General features: G+C 44.5%; 1 protein-coding gene across 1 annotated transcript; it reads right to left on the reverse strand.

Annotated features, from left to right (window-relative positions):
- Positions 1–31: 31 nt before the first annotated feature.
- Positions 32–5,547, reverse strand: LOC115233510 (zinc finger protein 567-like; the record flags this gene model as incomplete). The annotated part of the gene is given in 4 exon segments (XM_029803996.1): positions 32–2,598; positions 2,601–2,934; positions 3,250–3,409; positions 3,956–5,547. Coding segments are annotated over 4 exon segments (2,343 nt in total), but the record flags the coding sequence as incomplete, so codon positions are not given.
- Between the last annotated feature and the right edge of the window lie 9,541 nt (positions 5,548–15,088).

Here is a 15,088-nt window from a genome sequence, read left to right on the forward strand (position 1 = left end):
AGATAATTATCGAAAATACTATTTTATTGTACATACGGCTTTTTTTTTTTTTTTTTAAGAGTTTATTTAATAACGCTTAGCAAAATCTGCAATTAGTTCTACTATTTTGGTAATGCACGTTTTGTCGTTCGCACATTATATCTCCTCTTACATTCCAGAATCGACGAAAGATGCGCATTAAGTGATATTCTTAGGGAAATATGATCGATTTTTCATAGTTAAATTGAAGAAACATCAATAATTCTATAATCTAGTTAAAATGAAGATTTTAGCAAATTGAACTTTGGAGACGCAAATAAATAACATGCAAAATATTATACATTGTTCAATTTAAAATGGCCTTTAATCGAAAATTTTAACTCGAGATCATCGGATATGGAATTGAAACGTTCAATGTTGCTGTAAAAGATGATCTCAAAGATTGTAATAAATTATAATCTTTTTGATCTTGAGACATTCTCAATCAACCAATTTCAAATTTCAAAAAGAAACGACACATATTCACTCTTGCGCCAATTCTGGTATGCTCTTTGTATAAAAAACATGACAAATAATATACATTTGTATAAACACATCTCAGATCTCAAAAATAGATTAATGACGAAATTGTATAATTTTTTGCGCAATTGTTGTTTATACTCTTACACTAATATATGATAAAAGAAAAACGCACAAACTTTTTAATCAATCTAATATACCTCCATCATATTATTGCGCGATATGTACTTACTTTACTTACATACCGATGTGATGTCCACAGTATTCTGGAACTTCTCGAATTGTTTAATAAGTTTGTAACCAAAAAAGTAGAAAATGCAGAAGGCAACTTAAAAGTTTATCGTCTTAACCAAAAAAGAAAAAATATATAAAATATTGATTAATGTTTGTAATTTTTGAATGTCGCTGTATAATAGAATATAATGATAAAAAAATTGACAATGATAGAAAAATTGGCACGGATAGATAAGACTCGCACTTTAAAAACTTCGTAGTTTCTTCACATAAACGAATATCGGTATATCAGCAGTACTCTATGTTGCTTCAGAAAAAAGATAGATACGTATTTTAAAACTATGTAGGAAACCTTTATTCGTATTTCTTCCGATTTTCTAACTAATCTATCAGTTAATATATATTTGCTGACAAAGAAATTAAATTTGCATTTTACTAAAAGAGCCCACTAAGCAATCTCATGTATCTGTATCGAAATACGACGCGTACTTTTTTATCGCGAAGAAGAAATGGTGAAGAAATATTTTAATCAAAGAAGATAATTAAAAATGCGGCTAGTAATTCCCACGATTCTAAACATGAAGTGCGCGTTACAGAGATTTCTACATGTACATTAGAATACATGGACCAATCTTTGTAATTTATATATATATATATAATTTTTGCGATATCTTCTTAAACATACCGTCCATGATTGATGTAAAACTAATATATGTATTAGTCTCATGTTTATAATGTATACATCGTATATGTCGCCGATACGAGAATCGCGTTAATTTCTCACGAAAAACATTTACATCCATTTATTGATATTTGGATTTTATAAAACCGGGATTCTTACGTATTTCTAAAATTTAACAAGCAGTTTGTGTGCTCGTATCCTTTAACGTAAAAATATAAATTGCGCGGGACTAAAATGCTATCTTGGATAAATCTAAGCTTTAAAAATGCTTCATAAATGCGCAATGTCTGCCACCCTCTTTCTCTTCGCCGAAATCGTTTACAGAATCTTCCACTCTCTAATCCTTCTGTTCATACACAAATTACCTCGTCTCAATTATCATCGTACAAATACATTGAGAAGGATAAACAACAAAGCAGCGATACACGGCGAACTTATTTTTTTTCCTTTATATCTTGATTTATTTAATATATACTTTCTTATAAAGTGACGTCCTACTAAATAAAAGTAAATGAAAAAATCACCAAATAATATGTTAATATATTCATTAAAATTCTTCTTCTCGTTAAGGCAACTAATTTGTTTAGTCTCATTTTACATATCTAGAGTATATATTTATATATTTATATATATATTTATTTTTATATTTGTATATTTATAAAGTATATGTAAAACACTAACATGTGGTTATTTTTATTTTCTTGTTACAAGCCTTATATTAATTAGAATATAGTATGTATATTTTGTATATTCTTACATACTCTTGTAATAAAATCGATTATTCCGTATTTGGATCTAGAGATAATAAATATATATCTAATGTATATTGTTAGTACAAGAGAAGTGCGTGCAGAGGGTGGCAGCGGGGTGCGCATTTGGGAGTGCTATTGTTTCAAGGACTTTCCAGTCCTTCGTCTTTATACCGTCTCACATGGTGACATTCAACTGTATTGCTTTAGCGTCCACGGAACATGCTTGCTGCTGCTGCTGCGTTTGTTGCTGCTGCTGCTGCTGTTGTTGCTGCTGCTGCTGCTGTTGCTGCTGTACCTGTTGTTGTACCTGTTGTTGTACTTGCTGCTGTATTGCCTGCAGTTGAATCGTTTTTGTATCGACGGTCATTGTCTGCTGCTGCTGCGGTTGCTGTACTTGTTGTTGTTGCACTTGCTGCTGCTGCTGCTGCTGTGCTGCTGCTGCGCTTGTTGAGCAGCAGCTTGGGCAGCTTGTCTTTGTTGCTGTCTAAGTATACTAGGTGGCGGATCCATATGTTGACGCTGATGTAGTAACAAATGATTCTTTTGGAAGAAAGCTTTGCCGCATTTGTCGCATACGTGGGATCTTATGTGACAGCTGCCGTCTGTGTGACGTCGTTGATGTTGCGACAAACCATGCTTCTGTGCAAAGCCACGACCGCAATCAGGACAAATGTGCGGCTTAGGTTTTGGTCCTGATCCCACTGGCGGCGATGTTTGAGTTGCGCCGTGCATATGACTAACACTAGGCGTTCCTATCGGTCCGTTCATCTGTATAAATATTTTATTTATTAATTACATGTTTTATACACTTTGAATTCATATAATGCTTTCTAATTCCATAGTAAGATATCTTTATCCGCGATATATTAGGGCAATATTTGAATAATTTATATAAAAAATAGTGTGTTTTGCAAATAATAATCTCTCTGAGATAAAATTAATACTAAATAAAATCAAAACGATAATGTGATTACTTTTTAAACTAAATTTTCATTGAAGGAATAAAGTTGAAATCTACATTATCTTCAAATATCTCTCTTTACGTAAACGTATCTTGAATTACAAAAACGATATGATCATTACCTGATGAGTTGTTGGAGTGTTTGGGGTAAGGAAATGTGCCGGAGTTTGCTGGAAGGCGGCCGCTAGTCCACAAAGATCCGTTACAAGTGTTCGATCACCAGTATGTAACCTTTGATGTAAATTTAGAGCTTCTCGATTTGGAAAATCCAATCCACATTCCCTGAAATGATAACTCGTTGTTAGGAATTGATGCTCTTACAAAAAAAGAGATAAAATATATACTCTGTATATTCATAATAATAAACATATATTTGAATTATATATCTTTTAGCTTTTTCTCTCGCTTAACTGTAATGTTAAAACTTAGGATCCATTTTATTTTATTAATCAGATACATGAATAAGTTTTAAAAAATGTTGCTTTCTAATATACTTCTTTTCGACTATCTTAAATAAAAAACTATAACTAAGAGGATACGATCTGTTTCCATTATACATTTTGCATCAAAATATATGCCGATGTAAATGATTTTAACTCGCAGCATTGTATCGTATATTTTAAATTCTATATCCAGAATATATTACTTTCCCTTATAAAACACCTTATTGTATATTTTATTACAATCCTAGTTATTGTTAGAAGTACACTATAAAATTAATCTCTCTCATTGTAAAAAGACTGAAAAGGAATGATTTGAAAATTTGCTCCTAAAATAAAGTTAGTAAATTGCTAATTATAACTAATTATACTATTTATGATGTCTCACCTGCATGTAAGAGACTTCTCATCAGTATTTGTATTGTTATTATGAATCTTTGAATGAGCTACCAAGTCTGCCTTCCGAGGAAATGCTTCTCCGCAAACAGTGCAAGCATAGGGTGTTTCACCTGTATGTAAGCGCATATGAGCTAAAAGTGTTCTCTTCTGCAGAAATTCTTTTCCACAAGCAGTACACGAGTGTGGAACTCTGCCATGCAGCCGACCATGATTAACCAACTCAAACTTCCTCTGGAAAGTCGCACCGCAATCATGGCAAACAAATGGATGTAGGCTGCCATGGAAGCGTGAATGCATAGTAAGATGATCTTTTTGAGAAAAAGATTCTCCACATTCTTCGCAAACATAAGGTCTTTCTCCCGAATGAAACTTACTATGCGTCACTAAGTGACGTTTCAGAGGAAATGCTCTTCCACATTCCTGGCAGACAAATGGCCGTTCCCGAGTGTGTACGCGAGTGTGCGTTACAAGATGATGCTTCAATGTAAAGGATTTTTTACATTCGCGACATTGGTACGGCCTTTCGGCGCTGTGCAGTAGCAGATGCGTATGAAGACAATGCTTGTGCGCAAAACTCTTGCCGCAATGAACGCAAATGTGTGGCCGTTCTCCAGTGTGTACTCTCGCGTGCGTCGTAAGATGATGTTTCAGCAGAAAGGATTTCCCGCATTCGGAACAAGAATACGGTCGTTCCTTGGGCACACGGACCTGACTTCCCATATCCTGTTGCTGTTTGACTTTTGTCTCGATTTGCGTAGTGTTGACATGGGTGAGAACATGCCCGAAATGAGCGGTACTGTCCGTCTGACTCGTCGCCACATTATTCGCCGCGTTGGCTTGATTAGACGCAGCGGCTGCTCTCTTCATTAAAATTTCATTGCACTCTTCTGCCGTAAGCTGTATTGGTCCAAGCGGTGTCATGAAGTGCTTGCTCATGGCATGCTTATCGGCTGTTGTAAAAACTAAGGTGTTGGAGAACAAGGAAGGTGGAGGTGTGGGATGCGCCGCGTCGCAATTGCATCCGCCTTTGTCACATGTTAATGAAAATACATCGTGATGCTTTTTAGCGCGAACGTGAGTACCATGGGTCGTTTGATTATGCGCTCCCCCTGTATGGCCATGATGCGTAGTGGGTGTTTGCTGACAACTCTCGTTCATCGCAAACATTGGACGACGGTGAGTGGTAGCTGCAACCTTTGCCGGTTTGATGTCAACCTGTATCTTTTGACTGGATCCTTGATCCTGATTATTATTAACGGCATAACTGATATTCGTCGCAAGTTCGCTCTGGGCATTCTCCCGGGTCTCTGTCCCTGGTCCGCTAAAGGACCAAGCGTACCCACCGAATCCTGCACCCGCATTGCCAGGTGTAGTACACATATTCGTCAAAGTTGTAACGGATGGGTTAGTCTGGCTCGACGCGGTGCTGCTGGTTGTCGGCTCCTCCGTTTCTACCAATGCATCTTCCTCGCCAACCCTTTCCACTACAACAAACTGATCCGTAGGAAATATTTTGAGAGGTTCCAAATAAACGTACCCGTTACACTCCAGTATCTTGGCCTTGGATATCAAATACAGGTGTCATATCTGTCAGGAACGGCCGTAAAATATATAATGCGACGATCGTAGCTCGCAGGCTCGGTAATTGACAATACCCGGCTATTCGGAGCACGTAGAATTGGAGTAAATTCTGTAAGGTGGTTAATACCTCCAAAGTATCATAAGTGTGTAACGAAGCGTGCTCCCGAGGCGCTCTCGCCGATCTCGGGATCGCGACGCGGGCCCCGGGAGATGATGCGTCGAGACGAGGGGGAGCTTACGCGGGACGAGGCGAGTGCATCATCGGTAATATCGGAGCGGGCGACGACTGAATTGGCCGTAGATGCTTTCGTAGAGTCGCCTTTCGTATTGTTGCCGCGCCGCTGTGCGCCAATAGAAAAAAGCACGCCGCCTCTAGCCGCACGTCTAGACGGGCTCTTTCTATGTGTTGGATACCATAAGTGAGGAGCACTCGTTCTCTCGCTCCCGCGGCGTCCACTGGGTCCTCTCGGAAGACAACCTGCACCTTCTTCCCGCGGCACTCCCACACGCTCACTCGCGCTCCGCACACTTTTTCCGCGTTTCCCGCTCACGGTACTCGCTTCTCGCTTACACGCACGCACCGCCGATGGTCATTAATTTTACATAATTGCATATTTTATTGTCCATACCAAACTAGCCTCACAATCGGCCATTTTATTTGTAAACTACCAAAAAACAATGTTGCCAATGTACGCGCGATTTTGGAGGGATCGGAGCCGCCGATAGCGTCGCCGTCGCCGAGCGCTTCCGTGATGGCAGCACTTTTCGCTCTTTGCCCTTTTGCCGTTTGCCGACCGCGCGAGGCGCGAGGCGCGAGGCGCGAGCGCGGAGCGCGCGAGCGCGCGAGCCACGACCACGTCCGACACTTTTTTTCCGCCATATTTGAATTTGCGCCCAACTTGTTTTTATACTCGTTCTACAGTCAGTGGAACCCATGGAATTTGCGTCTTTCATTTCCCGGCAAGTGTGTTATTTCTTTTTTCCCTCATTTCGTCTCAATACGGTTGCAACCGTTCAACTTTTATATTCACGCGTACACGTCAATTATGACAGGTACTGCCCAATAATAATGGGAAAGGAAATTCTCTCTTTCTCTCTCTATGCGTATCAAAATATATTATTCTATTTTCAAACAAATACATTGATGCATCTTTGCAACTTGCATCAATTGTATTTTGCTTTTAACCGTATTGGTTATATATATTTTTTCTTTATTTTCTCCTTATTTTGCAAGTAAAAATATTACGATAAAGTCGCATTTTATGTATGTGTGTGTGTGTGTGTGTGTGTGTGTGTGTGTGTGTGTGTGTGTGTGTGTGTGTGTGTGTGTGTGTGTGTGTGTGTGTGTGTGTGTGTGTGTGTGTGTGTGTGTGTGTGTGTGTGTGTGTGTGTGTGTGTGTGTGTGTGTGTGTGTGTGTGTGTGTGTGTGTGTGTGTGTGTGTGTGTGTGTGTGTGTGTGTGTGTGTGTGTGTGTGTGTGTGTGTGTGTGTGTGCTGCGTGTGTGTGTTGCGTATGTGTGTAGGTGTGAAAGTAGGTACGAATATCGAGGACACCATTTTAGTCCACGCTTGTGGTTATCTTATTAATACGGTTGTCATCGATTAGAAAAAATAGTGTAATCTGGGGGAGAAGAAAGAAAATGAGAGACATATTTTATCCTCTTATTGTTAGTATAAGAATAATCGCGATAAATCGATGCGATGTCTATAAATAACTAATAAAATGACGGCGCATGAGCGATAGGACGCGAATCGGGATCTACGATCGATATAGATAGATCGATGAGCGTTGGCGGCCAACGACAACGCCAACGCCGAGATCGTTTTCATCATTTACAGCCGGTATGCGGCGACGAGTTATGAGACGTAGAGGTCCCTCTAGGTGATACGAGAGGACGGAGAAACAGTTTCATCGGACGGCTGGTCATCGGACATCGGATGGCGCGGTAGCGCGAACTCAGCAACTGATAAGCAATGCCCGCTCGTTAATGGTCCGGCATCACGACTTGGCAAAAAGCCAATGCATGCTTGTTAGAATAAGAATTTCGCAATCGCGTCTATTCCATCTACCGCATTCTAACGCGTTTACGTGTTTGCGCTTTAAAATGTATATATAACATATGGTATGTGTGTGTGTGTGTGTGTGTGTGTGTGTGTGTGTGTGTGTGTGTGTGTGTGTGTGTGTGTGTGTGTGTGTGTGTGTGTGTGTGTGTGTGTGTGTGTGTGTGTGTGTGTGTGTGTGTGTGTGTGTGTGTGTGTGTGTGTGTGTGTGTGTGTGTGTGTGTGTGTGTGTGTGTGTGTGTGTGTGTGTGTGTGTGTGTGTGTGTGTGTGTGTGTGTGTGTGTGTGTGTGTGTGTGTGTGTGTGTGTGTGTGTGTGTGTGTGTGTGTGTGTGTGTGTGTGTGTGTGTGTGTGTGTGTGTGTGTGTGTGTGTGTGTGTGTGTGTGTGTGTGTGTGTGTGTGTGTGTGTGTGTGTGTGTGTGTGTGTGTGTGTGTGTGTGTGTGTGTGTGTGTGTGTGTGTGTGTGTGTGTGTGTGTGTGTGTGTGTGTGTGTGTGTGTGTGTGTGTGTGTGTGTGTGTGTGTGTGTGTGTGTGTGTGTGTGTGTGTGTGTGTGTGTGTGTGTGTGTGTGTGTGTGTGTGTGTGTGTGTGTGTGTGTGTGTGTGTGTGTGTGTGTGTGTGTGTGTGTGTGTGTGTGTGTGTGTGTGTGTGTGTGTGTGTGTGTGTGTGTGTGTGTGTGTGTGTGTGTGTGTGTGTGTGTGTGTGTGTGTGTGTGTGTGTGTGTGTGTGTGTGTGTGTGTGTGTGTGTGTGTGTGTGTGTGTGTGTGTGTGTGTGTGTGTGTGTGTGTGTGTGTGTGTGTGTGTGTGTGTGTGTGTGTGTGTGTGTGTGTGTGTGTGTGTGTGTGTGTGTGTGTGTGTGTGTGTGTGTGTGTGTGTGTGTGTGTGTGTGTGTGTGTGTGTGTGTGTGTGTGTGTGTGTGTGTGTGTGTGTGTGTGTGTGTGTGTGTGTGTGTGTGTGTGTGTGTGTGTGTGTGTGTGTGTGTGTGTGTGTGTGTGTGTGTGTGTGTGTGTGTGTGTGTGTGTGTGTGTGTGTGTGTGTGTGTGTGTGTGTGTGTGTGTGTGTGTGTGTGTGTGTGTGTGTGTGTGTGTGTGTGTGTGTGTGTGTGTGTGTGTGTGTGTGTGTGTGTGTGTGTGTGTGTGTGTGTGTGTGTGTGTGTGTGTGTGTGTGTGTGTGTGTGTGTGTGTGTGTGTGTGTGTGTGTGTGTGTGTGTGTGTGTGTGTGTGTGTGTGTGTGTGTGTGTGTGTGTGTGTGTGTGTGTGTGTGTGTGTGTGTGTGTGTGTGTGTGTGTGTGTGTGTGTGTGTGTGTGTGTGTGTGTGTGTGTGTGTGTGTGTGTGTGTGTGTGTGTGTGTGTGTGTGTGTGTGTGTGTGTGTGTGTGTGTGTGTGTGTGTGTGTGTGTGTGTGTGTGTGTGTGTGTGTGTGTGTGTGTGTGTGTGTGTGTGTGTGTGTGTGTGTGTGTGTGTGTGTGTGTGTGTGTGTGTGTGTGTGTGTGTGTGTGTGTGTGTGTGTGTGTGTGTGTGTGTGTGTGTGTGTGTGTGTGTGTGTGTGTGTGTGTGTGTGTGTGTGTGTGTGTGTGTGTGTGTGTGTGTGTGTGTGTGTGTGTGTGTGTGTGTGTGTGTGTGTGTGTGTGTGTGTGTGTGTGTGTGTGTGTGTGTGTGTGTGTGTGTGTGTGTGTGTGTGTGTGTGTGTGTGTGTGTGTGTGTGTGTGTGTGTGTGTGTGTGTGTGTGTGTGTGTGTGTGTGTGTGTGTGTGTGTGTGTGTGTGTGTGTGTGTGTGTGTGTGTGTGTGTGTGTGTGTGTGTGTGTGTGTGTGTGTGTGTGTGTGTGTGTGTGTGTGTGTGTGTGTGTGTGTGTGTGTGTGTGTGTGTGTGTGTGTGTGTGTGTGTGTGTGTGTGTGTGTGTGTGTGTGTGTGTGTGTGTGTGTGTGTGTGTGTGTGTGTGTGTGTGTGTGTGTGTGTGTGTGTGTGTGTGTGTGTGTGTGTGTGTGTGTGTGTGTGTGTGTGTGTGTGTGTGTGTGTGTGTGTGTGTGTGTGTGTGTGTGTGTGTGTGTGTGTGTGTGTGTGTGTGTGTGTGTGTGTGTGTGTGTGTGTGTGTGTGTGTGTGTGTGTGTGTGTGTGTGTGTGTGTGTGTGTGTGTGTGTGTGTGTGTGTGTGTGTGTGTGTGTGTGTGTGTGTGTGTGTGTGTGTGTGTGTGTGTGTGTGTGTGTGTGTGTGTGTGTGTGTGTGTGTGTGTGTGTGTGTGTGTGTGTGTGTGTGTGTGTGTGTGTGTGTGTGTGTGTGTGTGTGTGTGTGTGTGTGTGTGTGTGTGTGTGTGTGTGTGTGTGTGTGTGTGTGTGTGTGTGTGTGTGTGTGTGTGTGTGTGTGTGTGTGTGTGTGTGTGTGTGTGTGTGTGTGTGTGTGTGTGTGTGTGTGTGTGTGTGTGTGTGTGTGTGTGTGTGTGTGTGTGTGTGTGTGTGTGTGTGTGTGTGTGTGTGTGTGTGTGTGTGTGTGTGTGTGTGTGTGTGTGTGTGTGTGTGTGTGTGTGTGTGTGTGTGTGTGTGTGTGTGTGTGTGTGTGTGTGTGTGTGTGTGTGTGTGTGTGTGTGTGTGTGTGTGTGTGTGTGTGTGTGTGTGTGTGTGTGTGTGTGTGTGTGTGTGTGTGTGTGTGTGTGTGTGTGTGTGTGTGTGTGTGTGTGTGTGTGTGTGTGTGTGTGTGTGTGTGTGTGTGTGTGTGTGTGTGTGTGTGTGTGTGTGTGTGTGTGTGTGTGTGTGTGTGTGTGTGTGTGTGTGTGTGTGTGTGTGTGTGTGTGTGTGTGTGTGTGTGTGTGTGTGTGTGTGTGTGTGTGTGTGTGTGTGTGTGTGTGTGTGTGTGTGTGTGTGTGTGTGTGTGTGTGTGTGTGTGTGTGTGTGTGTGTGTGTGTGTGTGTGTGTGTGTGTGTGTGTGTGTGTGTGTGTGTGTGTGTGTGTGTGTGTGTGTGTGTGTGTGTGTGTGTGTGTGTGTGTGTGTGTGTGTGTGTGTGTGTGTGTGTGTGTGTGTGTGTGTGTGTGTGTGTGTGTGTGTGTGTGTGTGTGTGTGTGTGTGTGTGTGTGTGTGTGTGTGTGTGTGTGTGTGTGTGTGTGTGTGTGTGTGTGTGTGTGTGTGTGTGTGTGTGTGTGTGTGTGTGTGTGTGTGTGTGTGTGTGTGTGTGTGTGTGTGTGTGTGTGTGTGTGTGTGTGTGTGTGTGTGTGTGTGTGTGTGTGTGTGTGTGTGTGTGTGTGTGTGTGTGTGTGTGTGTGTGTGTGTGTGTGTGTGTGTGTGTGTGTGTGTGTGTGTGTGTGTGTGTGTGTGTGTGTGTGTGTGTGTGTGTGTGTGTGTGTGTGTGTGTGTGTGTGTGTGTGTGTGTGTGTGTGTGTGTGTGTGTGTGTGTGTGTGTGTGTGTGTGTGTGTGTGTGTGTGTGTGTGTGTGTGTGTGTGTGTGTGTGTGTGTGTGTGTGTGTGTGTGTGTGTGTGTGTGTGTGTGTGTGTGTGTGTGTGTGTGTGTGTGTGTGTGTGTGTGTGTGTGTGTGTGTGTGTGTGTGTGTGTGTGTGTGTGTGTGTGTGTGTGTGTGTGTGTGTGTGTGTGTGTGTGTGTGTGTGTGTGTGTGTGTGTGTGTGTGTGTGTGTGTGTGTGTGTGTGTGTGTGTGTGTGTGTGTGTGTGTGTGTGTGTGTGTGTGTGTGTGTGTGTGTGTGTGTGTGTGTGTGTGTGTGTGTGTGTGTGTGTGTGTGTGTGTGTGTGTGTGTGTGTGTGTGTGTGTGTGTGTGTGTGTGTGTGTGTGTGTGTGTGTGTGTGTGTGTGTGTGTGTGTGTGTGTGTGTGTGTGTGTGTGTGTGTGTGTGTGTGTGTGTGTGTGTGTGTGTGTGTGTGTGTGTGTGTGTGTGTGTGTGTGTGTGTGTGTGTGTGTGTGTGTGTGTGTGTGTGTGTGTGTGTGTGTGTGTGTGTGTGTGTGTGTGTGTGTGTGTGTGTGTGTGTGTGTGTGTGTGTGTGTGTGTGTGTGTGTGTGTGTGTGTGTGTGTGTGTGTGTGTGTGTGTGTGTGTGTGTGTGTGTGTGTGTGTGTGTGTGTGTGTGTGTGTGTGTGTGTGTGTGTGTGTGTGTGTGTGTGTGTGTGTGTGTGTGTGTGTGTGTGTGTGTGTGTGTGTGTGTGTGTGTGTGTGTGTGTGTGTGTGTGTGTGTGTGTGTGTGTGTGTGTGTGTGTGTGTGTGTGTGTGTGTGTGTGTGTGTGTGTGTGTGTGTGTGTGTGTGTGTGTGTGTGTGTGTGTGTGTGTGTGTGTGTGTGTGTGTGTGTGTGTGTGTGTGTGTGTGTGTGTGTGTGTGTGTGTGTGTGTGTGTGTGTGTGTGTGTGTGTGTGTGTGTGTGTGTGTGTGTGTGTGTGTGTGTGTGTGTGTGTGTGTGTGTGTGTGTGTGTGTGTGTGTGTGTGTGTGTGTGTGTGTGTGTGTGTGTGTGTGTGTGTGTGTGTGTGTGTGTGTGTGTGTGTGTGTGTGTGTGTGTGTGTGTGTGTGTGTGTGTGTGTGTGTGTGTGTGTGTGTGTGTGTGTGTGTGTGTGTGTGTGTGTGTGTGTGTGTGTGTGTGTGTGTGTGTGTGTGTGTGTGTGTGTGTGTGTGTGTGTGTGTGTGTGTGTGTGTGTGTGTGTGTGTGTGTGTGTGTGTGTGTGTGTGTGTGTGTGTGTGTGTGTGTGTGTGTGTGTGTGTGTGTGTGTGTGTGTGTGTGTGTGTGTGTGTGTGTGTGTGTGTGTGTGTGTGTGTGTGTGTGTGTGTGTGTGTGTGTGTGTGTGTGTGTGTGTGTGTGTGTGTGTGTGTGTGTGTGTGTGTGTGTGTGTGTGTGTGTGTGTGTGTGTGTGTGTGTGTGTGTGTGTGTGTGTGTGTGTGTGTGTGTGTGTGTGTGTGTGTGTGTGTGTGTGTGTGTGTGTGTGTGTGTGTGTGTGTGTGTGTGTGTGTGTGTGTGTGTGTGTGTGTGTGTGTGTGTGTGTGTGTGTGTGTGTGTGTGTGTGTGTGTGTGTGTGTGTGTGTGTGTGTGTGTGTGTGTGTGTGTGTGTGTGTGTGTGTGTGTGTGTGTGTGTGTGTGTGTGTGTGTGTGTGTGTGTGTGTGTGTGTGTGTGTGTGTGTGTGTGTGTGTGTGTGTGTGTGTGTGTGTGTGTGTGTGTGTGTGTGTGTGTGTGTGTGTGTGTGTGTGTGTGTGTGTGTGTGTGTGTGTGTGTGTGTGTGTGTGTGTGTGTGTGTGTGTGTGTGTGTGTGTGTGTGTGTGTGTGTGTGTGTGTGTGTGTGTGTGTGTGTGTGTGTGTGTGTGTGTGTGTGTGTGTGTGTGTGTGTGTGTGTGTGTGTGTGTGTGTGTGTGTGTGTGTGTGTGTGTGTGTGTGTGTGTGTGTGTGTGTGTGTGTGTGTGTGTGTGTGTGTGTGTGTGTGTGTGTGTGTGTGTGTGTGTGTGTGTGTGTGTGTGTGTGTGTGTGTGTGTGTGTGTGTGTGTGTGTGTGTGTGTGTGTGTGTGTGTGTGTGTGTGTGTGTGTGTGTGTGTGTGTGTGTGTGTGTGTGTGTGTGTGTGTGTGTGTGTGTGTGTGTGTGTGTGTGTGTGTGTGTGTGTGTGTGTGTGTGTGTGTGTGTGTGTGTGTGTGTGTGTGTGTGTGTGTGTGTGTGTGTGTGTGTGTGTGTGTGTGTGTGTGTGTGTGTGTGTGTGTGTGTGTGTGTGTGTGTGTGTGTGTGTGTGTGTGTGTGTGTGTGTGTGTGTGTGTGTGTGTGTGTGTGTGTGTGTGTGTGTGTGTGTGTGTGTGTGTGTGTGTGTGTGTGTGTGTGTGTGTGTGTGTGTGTGTGTGTGTGTGTGTGTGTGTGTGTGTGTGTGTGTGTGTGTGTGTGTGTGTGTGTGTGTGTGTGTGTGTGTGTGTGTGTGTGTGTGTGTGTGTGTGTGTGTGTGTGTGTGTGTGTGTGTGTGTGTGTGTGTGTGTGTGTGTGTGTGTGTGTGTGTGTGTGTGTGTGTGTGTGTGTGTGTGTGTGTGTGTGTGTGTGTGTGTGTGTGTGTGTGTGTGTGTGTGTGTGTGTGTGTGTGTGTGTGTGTGTGTGTGTGTGTGTGTGTGTGTGTGTGTGTGTGTGTGTGTGTGTGTGTGTGTGTGTGTGTGTGTGTGTGTGTGTGTGTGTGTGTGTGTGTGTGTGTGTGTGTGTGTGTGTGTGTGTGTGTGTGTGTGTGTGTGTGTGTGTGTGTGTGTGTGTGTGTGTGTGTGTGTGTGTGTGTGTGTGTGTGTGTGTGTGTGTGTGTGTGTGTGTGTGTGTGTGTGTGTGTGTGTGTGTGTGTGTGTGTGTGTGTGTGTGTGTGTGTGTGTGTGTGTGTGTGTGTGTGTGTGTGTGTGTGTGTGTGTGTGTGTGTGTGTGTGTGTGTGTGTGTGTGTGTGTGTGTGTGTGTGTGTGTGTGTGTGTGTGTGTGTGTGTGTGTGTGTGTGTGTGTGTGTGTGTGTGTGTGTGTGTGTGTGTGTGTGTGTGTGTGTGTGTGTGTGTGTGTGTGTGTGTGTGTGTGTGTGTGTGTGTGTGTGTGTGTGTGTGTGTGTGTGTGTGTGTGTGTGTGTGTGTGTGTGTGTGTGTGTGTGTGTGTGTGTGTGTGTGTGTGTGTGTGTGTGTGTGTGTGTGTGTGTGTGTGTGTGTGTGTGTGTGTGTGTGTGTGTGTGTGTGTGTGTGTGTGTGTGTGTGTGTGTGTGTGTGTGTGTGTGTGTGTGTGTGTGTGTGTGTGTGTGTGTGTGTGTGTGTGTGTGTGTGTGTGTGTGTGTGTGTGTGTGTGTGTGTGTGTGTGTGTGTGTGTGTGTGTGTGTGTGTGTGTGTGTGTGTGTGTGTGTGTGTGTGTGTGTGTGTGTGTGTGTGTGTGTGTGTGTGTGTGTGTGTGTGTGTGTGTGTGTGTGTGTGTGTGTGTGTGTGTGTGTGTGTGTGTGTGTGTGTGTGTGTGTGTGTGTGTGTGTGTGTGTGTGTGTGTGTGTGTGTGTGTGTGTGTGTGTGTGTGTGTGTGTGTGTGTGTGTGTGTGTGTGTGTGTGTGTGTGTGTGTGTGTGTGTGTGTGTGTGTGTGTGTGTGTGTGTGTGTGTGTGTGTGTGTGTGTGTGTGTGTGTGTGTGTGTGTGTGTGTGTGTGTGTGTGTGTGTGTGTGTGTGTGTGTGTGTGTGTGTGTGTGTGTGTGTGTGTGTGTGTGTGTGTGTGTGTGTGTGTGTGTGTGTGTGTGTGTGTGTGTGTGTGTGTGTGTGTGTGTGTGTGTGTGTGTGTGTGTGTGTGTGTGTGTGTGTGTGTGTGTGTGTGTGTGTGTGTGTGTGTGTGTGTGTGTGTGTGTGTGTGTGTGTGTGTGTGTGTGTGTGTGTGTGTGTGTGTGTGTGTGTGTGTGTGTGTGTGTGTGTGTGTGTGTGTGTGTGTGTGTGTGTGTGTGTGTGTGTGTGTGTGTGTGTGTGTGTGTGTGTGTGTGTGTGTGTGTGTGTGTGTGTGTGTGTGTGTGTGTGTGTGTGTGTGTGTGTGTGTGTGTGTGTGTGTGTGTGTG

This window comes from Formica exsecta, unplaced genomic scaffold (assembly GCF_003651465.1).
Source record: "Formica exsecta isolate Colony F162 unplaced genomic scaffold, ASM365146v1 scaffold175, whole genome shotgun sequence".
Taxonomy (NCBI): Eukaryota; Metazoa; Arthropoda; class Insecta; order Hymenoptera; family Formicidae; genus Formica; species Formica exsecta.